The sequence below is a fragment of the Chaetura pelagica genome, unplaced genomic scaffold (genome assembly GCF_000747805.2).
Source record: "Chaetura pelagica isolate M959 unplaced genomic scaffold, ChaPel_1.0 scaffold111, whole genome shotgun sequence".
In the NCBI taxonomy this organism is placed as follows: domain Eukaryota; kingdom Metazoa; phylum Chordata; class Aves; order Apodiformes; family Apodidae; genus Chaetura; species Chaetura pelagica.
This window is the reverse complement of record NW_009952153.1, coordinates 1,949,236-1,969,509: the sequence shown is the minus strand read 5'-3', so window position 1 is coordinate 1,969,509 and position 20,274 is coordinate 1,949,236. Positions and strand designations below refer to the sequence as shown.

Below are 20,274 nucleotides of genomic sequence, written 5' to 3'. Positions count from 1 at the left end.
AACAATTACCCAAGATCAGGTGATTTGCCCTGTTCTGGTGAAGTTGTGTCCTATAAATGTTGTCTATCTGATAAACATACCAAGGTTTATGCTAATCCTAGTTGTGTAACTATGCTATGTATTGGACTACTGAATTAAAACTGTTCAGGCTCTTCTGATCTTGTGGTGGCTATAAAGAATTATTCAGGTGCTGAATAACTAGCAGATTACTGATTTGGGGAATAGTTTGGGGACCAGTTGTAATGTTTTTTTCCTTACTCTTTTGAGTAACTTCTGTATTCCCATTCATAAGAACACAGTATTTTTTTAGACTTGCAGACTTTCATCAGATTTGTTGAAACTGCTTTTTATGTTCTGAAGTTTAAGTGTCTGATGGAGACCAATAACTTGATCACAGTTTGTTTTTCTAAGGAAATGAGACTTTAAAAGAGTTACTAATTCCTATCTCTTAAGATACTATGTTGTCTCCATATTTGCTTTGTAATCTTTATGTACTTTCTTTGTAATCAGAAGCTTGCAGGAAATAAATAAATTTACCAAGTTGGAGCATTTAGAAATACAAGAAATTCAGTGTTTGATTTAGACTTAAAATTAATCCATGTGTGCTATGGGATGGCAGGTGGGTGTAGATATCCATATTGCTGTGCTGCAGTGATATGATGAGGGTGGGAGCTGAAAACTCAGTATTATAAAGGCAGCACAAACGCACTCGGAAGCACCTTAACATTATAGAATTTTATTACTACAGTGTTTTGTGTTACAGTTCTGATTTTTTTCTATGTTAACCTGGTATTTGAACACTGTTTCTAATACTGAAGAAAATTAACTTTTTTTTTTAATGTCATAGTACATTCTACAATAGTGTTTCAGCATTCTTTGCTTGTATGTATCTAGGCAGTGTTGTGGCACACATGTAGTTAATAGAGACTGAGGAGTGGAAAGACTTCTTTCCTCACTAAGAAGTGGTAGGAAAGCTTGGACAGTTACAACTATTGTCCTTGAACTTCGAGTTCTTTTGGATACTTGTAAAAGATGGCTTTGTAAAGGTTTGGAAAAACTCTGGTGAATAAATCTAAGGCGATAATGAATTATTTAAAAAAAAAAAAGTAATTCTAATAGATGAAAGTAGAAAGGTAATGAGAGGTGCTAAGCTCTGTGGCTACCATCTTACTTACTTTTGATCATAAACAAAAATAAACCTCATACAAATAAAGGAAAATAAGTCAATGCATATATGTATAAAAATTAATGTGCTGCTATAGTATTATACAGAACTATAGTTCTGTGAACTATAGTATTATACAGAAGATTATGTAGATATTTATTTCAATATTAATATTATTGTCTCTCATACAATTTTGTTTAGTGTGTGGCTCTTATTTCCTCTGTTTAGTCTGTATCAGGGAACAATTTCTGAGAATAATGTCCATTTTTAAACTGATCTACTCTTCCCTGTGAGAAGGTGATACCAGATGAGGCTTGGGGGGTGAAAGGGAGAGAATGAGCAGAATTTGTATGCAACTGTACCTCATTACAATTTTGAATGTGTAGAAATTACAGTTAGATATTAAAGAGTTTTCTGTTGTTTACTTTTTACTATTTTGTGGTTTTGGAAGTACATAAGTATATTTTATTATTTTTGCATAAGCATATTCATTATTTTTACTTGCCACTTGATTTTGTACTTAGTTGGATAAGTGACCTTTGGATATAAGATATTCCTTGCAAGTCTAGCATGATAGTTGTCCTTGAGGTCTAATTACAGTCTGTTCCTTTAGCTCTGAAGTTCTTGCTAAAAGTGCACTTATGATCTGAGCTTTGTTTGCTCACAGTTGAAATGATACTGTCCCTTTCTTTGAAGTTAATTTCTGTTTTTCTCATCTTCTGTAATTTTCTTGGTTTAGTGGCGTTATTAATAGGTTTTTTTCTTAGCTTGGGAGATTGTGTTGTTTCTGGTACTGTAATACACTTTTAGCAAGTCAGCCTTTTGGGTGATTTACCTAATCTTCCACAAATTTTCATTTAAAGCTAGTCAAGTAAAATGGGAGATGAGAAATAGCAAGGAATTTTTTTTTTTTCCTGAAATGGTTGAAATTATTACTTTAACCATTGTGTTTTGGCTTCTCATCAGCTACTTGAATAAATTGCATGTTAAATATGTCTGATATTTTATTTTTTTAAAGAACGTATGAAAACTTATACAGTAAAAGATTTTTCAAAAGGTCAGGCAATTGATAATTATTATTTTGGGTCATTTAAGCACCTCAGCTCACTCTTACATGGTGTTTCTGTGACAAAAAGCTCTCTAAATAATCTTGTTGTAAAGATTCAGTAAAGTGGAGCATGGGAAGTATTAAAAAAGACTGTATTTCCTACATCATATTTGTAGAACATATTTACCTGGAATTTAGTTACGTATCAGTCTGTCTTGGATGGATCTGTTTAAGGCCTTCAATGTTCTGTTTTTTCTATAATAATAGTAACTGCATCTTCTGCTCTTCTGTAGGCAAAGAAGCTGTATTAGGGTGAAGTTACTCCAGATGAGGTGGAGTAATTTAGCTTTGCAGTCACTGCAAAGGTGTTTACTTCTCTCAGCCTCACGCTCATTGTGCTTTCCTTCCCAGCTTCCACTGCTTACACATCTGCCCCCCTGAGTTTTCATGGGCTTATGAAGCCAACAAAGAAGTGGGTGGGTTTTGGTTAGATGGGTAAGTTGGATTTGCGTGGTTTTCAGATTGGTTCTCTGGGTTGCTGCAGGAAGGTCATGATTGTTGGAGTAGTTGAAATCCATAGCTATGGATGGTGTTAGTAGTGAGGACTTGAACTGGGTTATGTTGATCTTGAAATCGGATCTAGCACGGGGCAAAGGTGTTTGTGTGGAAAGTAGGAAGGACTGGAGGATGAGAGGGCCTAGGAGGCTTTAACTGAGAAGAAATACTTTCTGGAGCAAATTTAAGGAAGGAGAAAAGGGTTAAGCCCAGAAAGTTCAGTAGTAAATTAGGGAAGGCATCTCTAACATTCCTAGCTTGTAAGTGCCTAGAGAAAGAAACAGCCACTGGAGACGGGATGAAGTAGCTGAGCCTCAGATTGGAGTGCTACTGCTGAGACACACTAATAAATCATGGAATGACTGGCTGTAAAGCTCTGGAGCACATATTATCAATTCTTATTGATGAGAGAACACAAACTGCCACTTTGACATCCTTCGGATGTTCTCAGAGCACACAAGTATGCCTTAGCACATCCTGTGGGAATCACTGCCTTAGGTGTGAAACTAGGGGAAAGTATTATCCACCAAATCAATTTGCAAGAAGGGGGCTTGTCACAGTAAAGTTTTTTGAAAAAGTTTGACATAATTCTTACTGCTGGCTTTGAAACACTGCAAGTGTGAGAGAGTGGGGAGACAAGTGATGAAGGGAGATCTAAGGCATGCCAGATGCTTGAGTATGGGAGAGAATAAAAGGACCTGCTTTATTTATGAGTGGATGAGTCTGTTTTAACTACTGGCCCATCCAAGGTAGAAGAAAAGTAGTTTGAAAGGAAAGACAATACATGTATTGGAAATAAAATCATATGCAGCAAGGGAGTCGTTACAGAACTGACTAAAATCAACAAATGCACAGGAATTATAATTAGTGCCGTTCCTGTTACTTTTTGTATTTGTACTTTTTCAATTAAAAAAAATGAAAAAAATTAGAAAAGCTTCATAACCAATTATTTCTGTATTTCAAGCTGCATGTGTCCCTCAAGAGAGGTGCTGTAAATCAGGAGTATCCACAAAATTGCTATTCAGACTAAGCCAAGAGTTAAATGTTGGGTGTGAGGACATTAATTAGCTAAGCTGAAAAACATTTTTTCTGCTCAGTAACGAAAAAAAGCTTCAATTAAAGTGCAGTAGAAGTACTGTGAGGTGTGTCACTGCCCCTTTTGGTAGTGGCACAGACTTGGATCACCTTAAATTCAGTGGAATACTGCAGTGTGGTTGCACCCGTTTTGCACCTCCTGAGTATTTTCAGGAACAGTGTTTTTTCTAGGTACACAAAGCAAAAGAGAAATTGTGCATCTAGACAGTATATTATTTAGCAATGATTAGTAAATAAGATCAGTTGAAGGAATTAATGAAACAATGTCCACAAAACTCAGAAAAAGAAGGCTTTATGATTCTTTTATGCTGGGCAAGTATTTTTTTTAATGCTGTCTGTAGTTAAGAATCTGTCTTTTGTGGTCAGGGTGACCTAAATTGTTTGACTGAGTTGTTGGTTTCTTTAGTGCTGTGCTTTGGCCTTAAGAGAGTCAAGTGTCGTAATTTGTGGTGTTTAAAATAAAAAGAAGTCTCAAGTCTTCTAGTCTTGCTTGTCAGTTTTGTACTTTGTCCAGTGTTATGTAGGGATCTTTAAAGGCTTCTAGGGGTGAGACTGAAAAATTATTTTCAAAGTTTAATGGTATCCTATCGAGAGACTTATTTTTTATGTATTTTTATATTTGTATGTGTGCATGTATATGAAAATACATATGCATTTGCTTATATAATCTCCTTATTCCAAAGAAGTCTTTGTTTTATGCGATTATTCTCTGAAGTGGGGATGTTCTCTACTTTCTGATGTGTGCCAAATCAGAAACAGTAGCTTTAGTTTTGGGGAACCTGTATTGATAGATACCATAAGACCTTGGAAGGCTGAGACTGGAAAAGAGGTTGAAGTGGGGATTCTAAAGAGCTTGCCTCTGTTAGAGAACCTTGCCCACAAAGCTTGCTTGTGAAATGGTTTTGTAAGCAAGCATGTAATACTTGAACTTTCATGTGAAATGTTGAAATGAGTACTTATTTTTGTTATAAATTAAATGGTGAACTTAAAAGGAATGCTGACGTTCTCAATTTTTATAGCAATGAGATAATTGTAAAAGTGTATGGAATTTAGCACAAGGAAATGAGAATTGTGCTTTGGTAGTTGGAGAAAGGTTTGTGGCAGAGTCCAGTGCTCTACTATGTAATTGATTGATGCAAAAGTGAAGATGTGGACTGATTTTTAGCTTATTGGAGTGTATTAGCATTTCTTTAGATGGAAGTGAGACATTTGATAATACCTTGTGGAAATATTTGGTTTTTGAATTTAGTACTTAACTGTTCTGGTTTCCGGCTGTAATAAAGGTGGTAAATGTTTATCATTTTGCCAGTTAGTGAGTCATTATGATTAAACATCACCATGAACTTATTTGAAAGTAGTAATCAACAACTTAGCTAGTCTGAAGTAACTTTAAACATTCATTGCATGTTGTTCTTATCATGAGTTTTGTTCTGGTGGGAGGCTTCTTGTGTGTTTTTTTGTTTGTTTGTTTTTTACCCAATTTTAATCTGATTGTGAAAAGGGAATTAAGGACTCAGGGTCTTCTCAAAATGCAGACTTTTAAAATCTGAAAATAATACCCCTCCCAAACCTCAAACTAGTTAATGGGTGAAATTGTTGAAGAAGTTCGATATCTGAAAATGCACATCAGTTCCCAGTGAAGCTTAGGATGACTATTTCCTAAGAAGGAGCTTTAGAAGAGGCTGTTGTCAATCACTGATTTTTTCACAGCAGTATTCAAGAATACTGCATGGTTTCTGTTTTCAAGTTAGTTGCACCTTACCTCTGTTTATTGAAGCAAGAAATACGTAGATTTGGATGAGGACTTCTGTTTCCAATATGAAAATGTATTTACAATTTATTTTTTTCATGTTGTCAAAGATAATTTCTGATAGAAATAGAGCAATTAAACAGGGTTTGTCTGATACTGATGCTTGTGGTTTTGTTTTCTTTAGTATCAGACATTGAAGGTGCTGATGGGTTGCAGCTCAGAAAGGAACATGCCCTCAAGATATTTGCTTACATCAATTCCTGGACACAAAGGTAACTTTGGAATGAGTGTGAGTGTTGATGATACTCTATCTCAGCAGTAGGTTTCCCTTCTTAAAAAATACAGTAGAGTGAATTTGAATGGGCAAGTTATTAATGTGTATCTAAGTAATGCTTGTGAAGGACCTATTACTAATCAAATAAAATTAAACATGTTACCCAGTTCATTTGGGGCAAAGCATATTTCAGATCCGATTGACACTTTGGATGCTGTAACAGTTGTGTAGCAATAAATAGTTATATTGCAATGACAATGTCAGTTACTGCTTTAACATGAAATTTTCTAAGGGAGCAGGATTAGATAAGAAGGATTTCAGAAAACATCACTCTGAATGGGACTGTCACATTAAATTTGTCTCAGTGTCCTAATACTTTGAATCAAGATGATGAACAATTGCAGCCCATAGCTACTAAACTGATAAAGCAATGTTGCGCATTGTTGTCCTAAATAAACTATGTTATTCCTTTTAATCTATTATTTTAATGGCTTCTGTTGGTGGTCAGTTTTTTGGAAGTAGTTCAGCTACTTACTTTTTTTCAGCAGAAGGCACTGTGTGGATATTAGTTTTTAGAAAGAATCTACAGTAAGGATGTTTGGGATTCAATGTTCAGCAGTGGTCACAAGACCAAACTGTATCCTAAGAAATATTGGGAAAAGCATAGATATAAATTGGAAAACATTATTCTGGTATTTTAGAAGACTCTGCCAAAGCAGAATCTTCTTCTTCCTCATTCTTCCCAAAGAAAGCACTTAAAGCAAATTAATTATCTTCTACAGTATGCTATTAGATACAGAGAAGGAGTTTTAAATAAAAATAAACAGGAGCAACAGAAACCAGAATCCTGTCATTTCTTGTCAAGTCCTAGATCCCAGATTTATCTGAGAACAATTGCAACCTAGTCATTTTCCACATCATCATCTGTTCGGAGTTTTGTTCTGTTCAACAGATGTAGCACGACAAATTCAACCTGAAGAGAAAGAAAAGACTGCATAACATTTAACTCATTATTTTCTTCTGGTGTCTTTTAACCTTCCATATATATATGTATATACTCATACTGTAAGAGAGTATGTATCATGGTTTGACTCAGGATCGGCAATTAAGTAATAATGCTCTCGATCCCCTCCCCCTCCCACCCAAGTAGTGAAAGGAGAAAGAGAATAAAGAGAAAGACTTTTTTGATTGAAAACTAAACTAGAGGGCTTTAATGAAATACTAATGATAAAAGAAATATGTACAAATATATAAAAGTATGTGCAGGAATGTGCAACAGCCCTGTTACTTCCCTCCACCCCCAGCAACTACGACAGCACTCTTCCTTAGCTGCAAGCAGTTCTGAAATGTTCTGGACCACTGCTGGAGATAGTGACAGAGCAGACAGGAGCTGAGGACAGAGTTATGGGGGTCAGGAATGCACAGGCCTAGGGATCAACGATGATGGATAGACGGAGCCAGCCATGGCCACCAGCCATGAATGGAAGATGAAGGGAAGAAGAAGGGCTTGATTTCTGTGATACCTGACCTTTTACTGAGTCTTACATAAATATATGGATGGAATTCTTTGGTTGGTCAGTTTTGTAATCTGTCTGGTCCACTCTTCCCTATAGGAGGTTTACAGATATGAGTCTTCTGCTTCAGAAGTGTCTGGAGTAACACATGACAAACAGAGCAAAGTGGCCTTGGTCTCTCAGCAGTATCTGTAAACATTTTGGTGTTATCAGTCCGCTAGCTGGAAAACTTATTGTGCTACTTTCAGCAACTATGCTGCTGAAAAGAGAGTTCACTGAAGGAAAAAAAAAATCAGTAAAAAGAAAATTGGCTTAATCCTGGCTCAAACCAGGACAGTATGGAAAACAGACCCTGAACGTATTAAAAACAGAGCCTAGCAAAGAGGCCACAGAAAGGAGTTTTACTTTACACTTTAATTTCTTGTCCTCTTTCTACTCTGCCAAATGGGCTTTTTAGACTTCTGCTTGTTTTGTGTTTGAGGCCTTCCTTAAGAACTACTTTTTATTCTGTTACCTGGAATTTAAATATCTGCTTTCCTTCAGAATATCAATTGGCCACTGAGCTTGAAGGATACCTTTTTATTACATATACATGTTTCCATTTCAGTTTTCTTCTGAAATTATGTTCAAAAAGTCACATTTGTAGCATGTTCTTTTTTTCATAGATCTTTAACTTTTGGTAGAGTTCTTCCTGTAAACACATTTGGATACATGAAGATTTAAAGGGTTTGCACATCTATCTTAAAAAAAAAAAAGTGCCTTTGCCCAGTAAAGAATTTTCCATTATTGGTTGGCATTCAAATACAGATACACAAGAAGTATTCACCAGACTTTTACATTATTATTGGGAATAATTTGTTGCAGCCAAGTGGAGTAGTAATTTGTAGGCATAAGTGATAGACTTATTGCACATAATTTTCTCCAAGGATAAATGCTTGAGGATTACACTTGGTTTTGCCTGCAATTAGTTGTTATCATTTGTTAATGTAAAAATATATTTACAAGTAATTCACAAAATCAGTTTTTGAAATTGGTGAAGACATTCCACTTACACAATATTAAAAGAATTTTTCTTTCTGGACAGATGGGACAAAACATTTTAGATGCTTCCGTCACTGCATCTGTGCTGGAATTAGGGAATGCTGAATATTGTCTTCATGTCTAAAAGAACACACATGCTTTAAGAGCTGTAGCTCAAGGGCATGTTTGTATTCCTTCAAGAGAGGCAGCACCCTCTACCTGTCATAGTTCTGAGTTCTTCGTCTTTTTTTTTTTTTCTTACAAATTATACTATATTAAAGCCCAGTTTCTAGATTAAATGCTGTGCTTTGCATGAGAATTATTTTTAATAACCTCTCAGTGATGAATTCTTGCCCTATCTTTCACCTGCTAATTTTGTTCAAAAATAGTATGTGTAATTTTTTAAATTATTTTAGGATCTGAGAACTCTAATCATGGACTGGAGTCCATTGTTCTTCCTATAACAGTATAAAGGTCTCTACTACCAGATAGCTACCAGTTTATATAGCAGTTACATTGTTCAGTAGAGTCTGAGCGAGACAGAACTAAGTCCAACTCCAAGATTTTGCTACATGCATGTAGCCTTTACTTCTAGTCTTCAGTGAAGCATCCTTGCTTGATTGCTTTCTTTCTTCTTTACGTTCTCCAGGTTGTATATCCTTTTAGGGGAATCTCCTCCAACTTTCCTACAGAATGAGGAGTTTTCTTGTTTGTATGGAAGAAGCAAATGTTCCCAGACAAAAAATTGTAGGGTATTTATCATGGGCGATTTATGCACCTAGAATCTTTTTGGCATATATAGTTATTCTTGTCCACAACGAGAGCTATGTTGCAGTTTTCTAACATTATTATTTGCTTTATTTTTCTTATTATATTGTTAAAGGGATAATGTATAGTTTTCTACCTTGTTATTTTCAGCTTACAGTGTATCAGTAGATACTCAGAGGAATAATCTCTGAGTTTACATAGTGAAAAAAATTTGATCCTGCTTTTTCCTCATATGGGTGAAGGTTACCAGTGTGCATGAGCTTTCTATCCAAGTGCAAATAAGGGAAGTGATCTTAAATACTCAAAAATACAATTATTTTGCAGACCTTTTGATTTAAAAGTAAAAAAAAATTAGTTCTTACAAGGCTGACAAGCACGTCAGGTGGTTTATTGCAGTAAATATCAATAGAAAAAAAACAGATGAGAAAGTGGATTCAGGAACATACTGAAAAACATTGCTGCTTTAGTAGTACAGGGACCTTGCCACTAAGATTTTTGTATGTTTTACAGTGGCAGTTGTTAAATGATAACAGGGACTTCACAGTTTTTGTGAAGGAATGGGATGTTAACAGGGTTTAAGAAAGGCTCTGTGACTCCCACTGGCTGCTGGGTAGACTCTGTTTCATTTGAATTTCCTCACTTACGGATCTGTAAAATATTTTGTTGTTAAAAATGTTTTAAAATGAAGAGTCCTTTTGGTCTGTTACCTGTTCTCATTTTAGCTACTTCAGGAATTTTTATGTTGTTTTTTTTCTGTTTTCTTACAGACAATGTCTGTGCTGTTTCAAGGAGTATAAACATTTGGAGATCTTTAACCAAGTAGTTTGTGCGCTTATTAACTTAGTGATTGCCCAAGTTCAAGCTCTGCGGGACCAGCTCTGTAAACATTGCACTATTAATATAGAATCAACATGGCAAGATCAGAGTAATCATGCTGATGAACCACTGAATGTAGAAAGAGAGTGTCATGAAGAAGAAAATGGAGAACGGCAAAAATCTATAGAGAAAAAATTAGATTCTGCAAGAACTTGTATCCTGACTGAGGAGGAGTCTGCAAAGAACACTGATGCTTTTAGCTTATGGAGCACTGATGAGAAGGAGAAGTTGTTGCTGTGTGTGGCAAAAATCTTTCAGATTCAGTTTCCTCTGTACACTGCTTATAAGCATAATACTCATCCCACAATAGAGGTATATCTTTATGTATATAATTCTTTTGTGAAAGGTTATTTGTTCTCATTAATGGGTAGACTGTGTGTGTTTGGTGATAGTTGCTTTCACATAGGATGGGCAAATTCAGCTCTCCTGTTGACTTTAGTAGAACTTTTCAGAGAAACTTTTAAATGACACTTTCTTTAAAGTATGCTTAATTGTTATAGGTAATATATTGATAAGTGTTGGATGGAACTGTACACTGAATTATTGTACTGTTTAAATAACAGGAAGGCAAAAAGGGGACTATAGCGAAGCTTTTCTTCCAGAAGGTAACCCATTAATAGTTTACTAATGTCTCTTCATTGCAATCTGTGGTTCTAGAGGCAAAGCTTCATAAATTAAACTTTGCAGAAGACCAAACCAACTTTTTAAAAAAACTGTTTAATCAACTGGAGTAACTGGGCTGTACACAAGTATCTTTGTTCTAGGGTGCTGATTTTTCTCTATGATACTTGTTATTGCTGCCATTCATGTTTTCCATCTTCTGAAAAAAATGCCAAACATAATATTCAGAAGTCCTGCAGCGGTTTAATTCACATTTTCTGAAATAAATGTGATGCTGCTAGCATTTCCTAGTTGACACAATATGGGTCTTGAAAAGGATGGGTTTTGATCAGACTTGGGGTAGTCTGATAACAAACAGTTATTTTTCAATTTTTGAATGGAAATAAAATGTATATTTAGCTATATGAAGAAAGCTTCTATCCAGCAAACTTCTAAGGAAGTAAAAAAGGAAAACTAAAGTACAGTTAACCCAGTCTTTTTTTTTTTTTTTTTAATTTAGAGAGTTTTGGGAGTTCTGTTGGTGCTCTAAGTAGTTGTTTGCTTTTTACACTTAAGTCCAGAATAAGAAGATACCAAGTCATATACAATTTTTGATTGTGTGTGCTAGGTTGATCACAAGATATAATCAGTTCCTGTTGAATCAGTCCTGCCATATCTGACAATACATCTAATTAACACCATAACATAGCTGTTTTTTTGGGTGGCCTGGATTTTGGTTCCCTGCCTTATTCCTAAAGGTATGGACATAAGTTAACAGAATTTGTCTCACAAATATATTTATGTAGAAAAATGAGGGAAAGTTAGGGTTTGTGGATTTCAGGTTTCCCATAATTCATTTTGGTCTGCCCTTTAAACTTTCACCACACATAAATAAATCTGTAGTTCAGCCTGTGCAAGTAGGAACTGAAGAGTGTAGATCTATCTTGTCAATTAAAAAAAATAAATCAATGACTACTTAAGTGATTTATCTTTTGTAGTCCTGTGGAATGCCTGCTGAAATTAGCTTCACAGGAATATATAATGAACAATTCTGGAACAGCTTTTGTATGTATAAGCCCACTTGCTTCTTTTAACTGACAATTTAATGTATTTTTTTTTTTTCCTCTTTCAATTTCACTTTCAAATGCTAAAAAGAAAAATCTCAAAGTGCTTGTGGGGATTTCTTTTTCACTTGATTTGCAGTCATAAATGATTTGGACACAAATATGCTGTAGATTGCTGTACTGTGACTGGGTCATACTAGACATACTAACAAACACGTCGTTTGTTGATAATTTGAATTGTTGAATACATTAATTATCCTAAAACCATAACTTAAAGCTGAATATGAAAACCACTTTACTGAGTTACAGACAAGTGAGGGAAAAAAATGTACTTTTCTGCAAGACTTTTTGTGTTTCCAGGTATGGATTACAGAGGTATGCTAGGCTGCCATATTTCTTGTGTACCTTGTTCTTTTTTTGGGGGAGATTTTTTTGTTTGCATTTAAAAGGTCCCAGCATCAGCAATATTCTTCTCACAAACTGAGATTTTCCTCTGTGTAGGAAGCTCTAGGGTCTTGTTATTCTAATGCAGTGTTAGCTATTTTTATGTCAAAACTTTCTGGGGCCTCTTCTGCCACCTTATTAACTGAGGTTTAGGATGTAATTTTGGATTTCAGTCTAGAGCACCTCTTAGTTGAATTGAGACAAGTTATTAGTCTCAGTAACGGGAGCACTTTTGTTTGCAGTCAGGCGTGATCTTGGTCCTCAGGGGGATCATAAAATAAAATTCCCTGTTTAAATGTGTTGTCTATACTTGTAAGCTAAACAGATTCTTGAACAGACCGAATATGCCAACAATTTGTTGGGAGAAGCTGGTGTAGTTCTCCCTCACCCTCCAAGCATTTATTTTGTCCTTGAGAAAGGGAAATTTTCTGATGCAAAACAGACTCCAGTCTCCACTCTCACTGACTTCAGGAATTCCTTTTTCCAGATCCATGAAATGAATTTACACATACATTGAGTCATCATGTCCAATAAGATTTTTCTTTGCCTAGATATGACCAATTAGGCAGTCATTAAAAAATTTCCAGTGTCAGGCTTTCACCCAGTATTTTCTGGTAAAGATAAGCAGTCAATATTACTGGTAGTCTTTGCTCTGCACATGCCTCTGAGATCTTTGTTCTTGATGACAGCAGACTGAACACAAGTCTTGAACTCTAATCCTCTTACCAGGTGCTTGGCCAAAGCCATTTTACACTTGACCATCTAGTGGAGAAGAAAATAGTTAATATGGAAGTAGGAGGTTTTCTCTAGTTTAGGGGTTCACTAAGTTGGATGAAAATTGACAGTAGAGCAAGATTTGTTGGTAATCAAGAGAGTATCAGCCTGTATATGAGTTCTGCAGATTCTCTCAGTAGATGACATGGGCTAAGAATTATTTCTGTTCCTTACAACATTTCTGAAATGAGAAAGTGAAGACCAAGGAAGCCTGATTGGTAACCAAAAGTGTACTCTTGCCAGCAGAAGCTGCCTCGAACAAGTGGCCTTGCAGAGGGCAGACATGTCACAGAAATATGCTATATACTAGGACAGTAAAGTAACATCATGTGCGAGTAAATCATGCATATTGACAAGTATATATTCTTGAGCTGTATAGAATGGATGAGTCTGTATGGGCAGAATATTTCTCTCAACTTCTCTTAAACAAATGAGAAGCCTGATGAAAAATGTCTTACTGCTAAGTTTGGATTTCTAATAATAGCATGATTAATTGCAGTCAGAGGTCAACACACTTCTGGACATAAATATTGGGAAAAAAAATAATCTGGAAATATAACATCTGGAAACACAGTGTTGGCTTTGATTGAAACCTTTTTGGTGCCCAGAGAGTGCCTTTGTGTCTATTTTTCATCCTAAACAAAATTAATTCAAAATATTTTTATGAAATGGTTTGGATTTGTTTTTTGTTTTGTTTTTTTTAGAAATGTTCACACTTTGGAATTATTTTTTTTTCACATGTGGGATACCTTCAAAGAGATCGTGCAGCAAGTGTAATACCTAGAATGGACACTTCAGAGGGGGGGAAAAATCTAGGAGACTTAAAATCCTCTAGAGAAAGAAGCAACCATGTCAAGTGCACTCCTGAACTTTGTACTGTCTAAATGAACAATGAATCTGAAGGGAATTACCCAACCATATATCAGTTCTTGACAGATGATGCAATGAGAGAAGAAAAAAAAAAATAAATCAGTTGTTTAGGTGTCTGTAATCCCTGATTCTTTGGAATCTTGCTATCTGTAGTTCTCTTTTTCAACTAATTTTTTTCTTGGAAGATACTCCTAGTGAACTACCCTCCTAGATTGTGTCTGTGTTAGACCTCATCTAGTACACTTTATCAGACATGATGCGGTTTTTAATTATGTATTACGTTCCCATGAGGAATTACCTTATTTCTGTATAAACTTGATCTTAAGAAATTTCACATTTTCAATAACAGAATTCACATTTCCAGACTCAGTGTCTTGACTACAACACCTTTAATAAGCTTTGCAGAGCTTGTATTGCAGACCTCTGTGAGTTTTTGATGCCTGTATTCTAAGAATTGTGGTTTGCTAGACCAGAAGTCTCTCTTTAAGAAAAACAATTTCTCATGCTGTTTCTGTAGTTTTCATGAGCAGAGCATTCAACACCTTTTCTTGCTGCTTGAAAACATACCACCTACAGGCTTCAAAGCTGTTTTAAAAATAACTGTTAGAGTATCACGAGTTTTGGGCGTGACTTAAGAGTTCAGCAGAAGAAAAAATAAACGTTTAGATATAATACAAGCATATTGAATAATTCAAAATGTTTGTATCACACTTAATCCATCCAAAATTGCTTGCCTCCAGCATCCTCTGGTAGTTTTGAGAAGCTTACTCCTACACAGATATTTCAAATATATTCAGGAATCTTAATTTAAAAACTTAACTTTATGTTAAACTTACCTTTGATTTGTGAATATGAGAACTGAGTGTTGGCCATGAAGGGATGGGAAGAAGAATGTGTGCTGTAACTACCTGCAAACATTGATGGTGTTGATGTGGTTTTACAGTCAGGTTTTATGATCCCTTCAGTGCCCATTTGCCCCTAGCCATATGCAATATACACAAAATGTGTAACAACCCCAATACAGAAAATTTCTGCTTTATACTGCCCAATAAGTGCATGTTTTCAGCATTAAAAAGAAAAGCTATTTTTCCAACCCCTTTTCAGTTTAGTGAATACAGATTTCTTTTTGTAGCAAATAGCTGACAGATTGATAGGGTGAAACAATTCCTTCCCTAGGATACAATTCCTTCTAGGAAGCCCTAGAATCAAACCATGTGCCTGTAGTAGTTGAAGTTACACAATTTTAATATTCTGATGGGAGTGAATAATTTGACAGTTTAGCCCCTTAAGTCATGAAATGTAGGATTTTTAGAATATCCTACATTTCATCTAAGTCCAGATATTTGGATATGTCTCATCTTCATGCAAAAATCTTATTCTAAAGCACCTAGATTGGTTGTTCTGTAGTTCTCAGGCTGGTGTGCAGCAGGTGTGCCAAACTATCCCCTTTGCAGTATTCCTGTTGAAAAAAAATTATGATCTGAAAGAGGAAGGGATTGAAGAATGACCTCTGTGTCAGGCCATTGAGAGCCACTGCTGAGATACTATCCTAAGTATTTGTATGCTTATGCATAGATTCCTAATAGTAAAATAATTAGGTGGAAAAGTATGTTATGCAATGTAGAAGTGGAGCAAACCTTGAGCATCTGTCTTCTGAACTAGGATTTTGGGTTTGTCTGTTAGTTGACTGTAGTGTTAAGGGTTAGTTGTTTTTTGTACTATAAATGTATTTTTATTGCTTCAGTTAATTTTTGTTTTGTTTTTCTTTTTAAACAGGATATTTCTGCTCAAGAAAGCAATATATTAGGGGCGTTCTGTGATATGAATGTAAGTTGTCCTTTTTTAAAGGTGCACATTTCCTAGAAACTTAAAATAGCCATATTTGTGCCTTTGTATAGGTTGGTGTTATACTAATGTAGCTTTTAAATTTCCTGTATGTCTTAATAGATCTAGTATTGATTCTTCAAAATTATTTATTTATTTATTTATACTTCTAGGATGTAGAAGTACCATTGCACTTGCTTCGTTATGTTTGTCTGTTCTGTGGAAAAAATGGCCTTTCCCTCATGAAGGATTGTTTTGAATACGGAACCCCTGAGACACTGCCATTTCTTATAGCACATGCATTTATCACAGTGGTATCTAATGTAAGTATTGTTTTTACATTCTTTAATGTTAAGCACAAAAGGTAAAAGGAGTGAAGTCTGGAAGAATTCTGTAGAACCAGGGAGGGAGAAAAACATGAAGATTCTTCTTGCTAGAAATGAGAGGCATACTTGTCTACTGAGCACTTCATCATCCAAACCCTAAACATCTCCTGTAAGCACACAAGGAGTTTTACAAGTTTGTACCTTAATAGCAAGATTGTAACAGCTCCAGAAAATACTTAGAAAAACTTTGTTAGCCGTCATTTCTGTCCCTGTAATTGTTTCATGGAAATGTGTTAAGCTTCTTCAGGCTCTATTAACTTTTTATCTATTTCCTATGAGGCACAAAGGAAAAGCCTATAGATTTCTTTTTTTTCTCAGTTTCTTGTGGTTTTATATCATCATACACATTTGCAGCACAAAGGTAGCTAGCTTTTATTTTCACTTAGTTTTAGAGTACATATCCTTTGTAATTTCTCCGTTTTGAAATTATAGTGATTTTTGACTAGCAGAATTACAAATTGATTTTAGGGAAATTCAAACGAGATTTGTGATAGGAAAAAAAGAGCCTCTGAAGGAGGACATACAAAAACTTAGAGTAATGTGAAAAAGTGAAGTCGTGACCTGTCTTGTTACTTATGTTACTTATGGACAAAAAGGAAAACGAGTTTGTTACGCCTTGTATGAAGTGAGTTTAACATGATTCTGACATTCATTACAATTTTAAATACTTAAAATCAGATCCTTCCCTCCATGCTTCTTCCCTCCTTCCTTGTTGCTGTTACTGACCAGCCAGGATGATGTTCTAAGTAATTACTTGGATATGTTTGCATAGGGGGAACCAGTGACTGAAATAAAGTAATGCTGGTGTTCTGTGTCACTCATTTCTCATTTTCTAAGTTTAATGGTTCTTGCCTTGTAGGTCAGAGAACAAGTGAGTAAGACCATGATCTGTTCTGCTCTTGTAAGCCTGCCCGAGAGGACTGTGTCAGGACCTCTGTATGTTAAATTGTGGAGATAGTTCTCTTCTGGCCCTTCTGTATTATCTAATGAGCTTTGAAGTGATAATCTGATCAGAGTTCATCATCGTTAGCTGTTGTCAGTTCAGACTGCAGTTTTCATCAAGCCATCTGCCAAAAGTGTATACTCTTGCAGGTTATTGTAGTTTAGAAGTAAATTTCAGTCATAGAACCAAATACTATTCTTTTTTAATATAAAAATGGGCAAAACTGCTCTGAACTGTGAGTGGCAGCTCCCTGTCACACCTGCATTTTTTTCAACAAGCACTCTGACTGCAGATCCCGTTTCCTAGATGTCCCATACCAGTGCATGTTTGTAAACTGCATCTGTCCTTCTTTTTCCTTTTTTGGAAGTCTTTATTTTCTCCACATAAATTGCTTGGTTTTTTTTATTCTTAGTGATATGCCTTGACCCAAAATACTTTACTGAAAAGTTTCTCCTTTCCGATAATTACTTAGCAACTTTGCATTTATGTTTTGTTCTAGTGGGTAATACATTTATCTGTCTCTTGTAGCTATTTGTGATGGTTAAACCTGCCAGATAAAACTGAAATTCAACCCAAATCATAACAGATAGAAATACTATTTCTTCAGTCTCTTTCAACGTTGTATTTTTTACCAATCAACTAGAACTCTAGAACTAGACAACTCTAGAACTCCACACTAGAACTACAACTTCTGAACTCTGTCTGGATTTGCTGGCAAATCTGTGAGTTGGAGGAAAATGTTGGAGTTTTTTGGGTTTTTTTAATCTTTAGCTTTTATCTTTCAGTTCACTACAGAAAGTATATGTTTTATGTGTAATGTACTTTATTCAAATAATTTAGGTAAATAAAAATAATTTAGTAAACATTTCAGATTGTGAAATGGTACACCAAACTCCAATAAAACAAAAAGAAGCAGCCATGAAGCTATATTTTGTGGACAAAATATTGGCATCTCAGTAAGAACTCTGCTAATTTGACTTAAGTTTTATCCCAGTGACTGGAGCTCATGGGATTTATAGATAATGTGAGTGTTAACCAGTTCACTATGTGTACAGTTATAGTAACTCTTAAATACCTGTTCACAGTCCTCCTGGCTTTTGAGAATGACAGTTAAGTAACCATTATTGTAAAGACTTCTAGAAATACCAATGTTGGAATGCATTTTTAAAGTCTATGAAATGGATGAGTTGTTTAGCTAATACCTTAAATGCTTCAAAAATATTTTCAGAAAGATTGTAGTGTTGGGGAACCAATCAATTTCTTATAAAAAGTTTGGCTTAATAGTAGGCTTCAGGAAGTGGAATAGGTGAATCTGGAAGTAGTAAACTGAAGTCAAAGAAATTATTTGCTAACAACCAGTAACTTTTAGTAGATGAAGCTGCATTATGATGTAGAAAGCATTTGGTCAGTTTCTTCCACAAAGGAAGGTGAATATCATTAAGTGCAGTCTACAGGTGCATGTAAGAGAAGACCATTACCACAGACTAGCAAAATCTATGGGGAGCTGAGCTGCTTGTTTGTGATTACTGGTGACTCCTGCCTCTTTTTTATAGAGGACATTAAAATTATTGAAAACATGTTTCTTTGCATTTTTTTCTCCAGAAAGTCTCCTTTGATTAAATGTCTTTCTGAGACAAGCTTATGTTTGTCACAATAAAGCCAACAAATTTACTTCATACAGGGAGCTGGCTAGTTGGCACTCTTGTTTTTTCTCCAGCTCATGGCTCTGCAAGATACTTTCTTAGTAACTTGTGTTGTGGTAGGGCTGACTGTTCCTCCTTAGGATATTTTTTCATGTCTTTTTTAGTTAGATACTTAGTTTCTCCTTCATTCCCAAATGTCATATTCCCTGGTGCTTGCTCAGTTTTAACTACCTGATGTTGTGTCCGTCTCCTTAAAAAGCTAACGGATGCAGACAGGTTCCATGACATACAGCTTGTTCTGTGGAGGGTTTAAACCTCACTGCAAAATCATGTCATTACTTCTCTCTGAACCATGTCAGTTTTGTAGATGTTGTGGAGGAATAACTGCCCTCTCAGTGGAGATTAATTAATTGAAAAAATGCTGATGGTATCCACCATGTCGGTTTATTCTTACTGTATGAAACTTAAAAACTCGTCAGAAGTAAAAACTGTTGAGAGACACACTGCCTTGTAGAAATTAATTACTTACGATAAAGAGCAAAAAATAAAAAACAGCAAAAAAACCCAACAAAAACCTCTGAAGCTTAAGAACAGAACAGATGGAGTAAATACTTTATCTTAAAAGCAAATGGAAGCAAAAAAAGGTAATAAGAAAGTTGTGGATTTTTAATGTCATTTTATAGATGTTATTTTGTGTCATTTTATATAAATAATTCAGAATAATTATATTTTAATTAATGATACAGATTACATTTTTATTTTTATAATGTGAAATTATCCATTAATTAAATTCTGAGGATGAAGGTTCTATGTTATTGAGGTATAGAGATGAATGAAATGGCTTTAGAAACTTGAATTAATAGAGTGAAAATTACGAATAATGAACCTGCACAAACAGAATTATAAAAATATTTCCTACTATTTCACAACTAAATATATTTGCTTTTGTGTTTCATACTTGCATATGAAGATCACATCGTGTTAACAGTCAAATATGTCAGACACATTTGTATCTTTGTCATCCTTGCAAGTCCTTGTCAAGATGTTATTTCTACAACAAGCATCTTCTAGTTACAATTTCTGTCTTTGAGATGTTAGTATTTTTTGTCTTGAGTCTGCTAATAGGATCAGAAGCTTATTCCAAATGTTGTCTTTTTTTTTTTTTCATGTGAAGATTTGTCTGGTTTGTCTTGCAAAGTAGGTTAGTATTGTTAGTATGTAGGGTTAGTTGCATTGTAAAAAGCCTGAAAATATTTTCTTCAGAACTGACTCATAACATTATTTGGCTAATTCAAAAAATGTTTAAATTAAATACTGGTGATGCAGTTTTACTACAACCTAATGTTTTCTCTCCTGGCAAGGAGAATTTACATTTTCTGCATACCGAATTTTCCAAAATCCTGATGAGAATTTAGTCCTTAGCCAGAATTTATTGCATCAATTTCAAAGACTAAACATTCTATTAAGAACAAACGTGGAGATATGACTTAACATGACAGCTTTGAGTGACTGATGGTGTTAGCAATTCACAAGATTTGTGTGCACATAATTAAAATTATGTGAGTAGTAGTAGCAGCTGCTAATGTTTCATCTAAGCTAGATCTTACCTGGCAGGTAGTTGTCTTTCTGTAACAGGTTTAACAGGCTCAACATTCCTTTTT

At 35.1% G+C, this 20,274-nt stretch overlaps 1 protein-coding gene across 1 annotated transcript in view; it reads left to right on the top strand.

Moving 5' to 3' along the window:
* Positions 1-2,795: 2,795 nt before the first annotated feature.
* USP34 (ubiquitin specific peptidase 34) overlaps positions 2,796-20,274 on the top strand; it is a 117,151-nt gene continuing 99,672 nt past the window's right edge. Inside the window, exons 1-5 of the mRNA XM_010007152.1 lie at positions 2,796-2,883; positions 5,798-5,885; positions 9,957-10,377; positions 15,594-15,644; positions 15,815-15,964. Coding sequence (XP_010005454.1) covers positions 2,796-2,883; positions 5,798-5,885; positions 9,957-10,377; positions 15,594-15,644; positions 15,815-15,964 — 798 coding nt within the window. The remainder of the gene's footprint in view (positions 2,884-5,797; positions 5,886-9,956; positions 10,378-15,593; positions 15,645-15,814; positions 15,965-20,274) is intronic.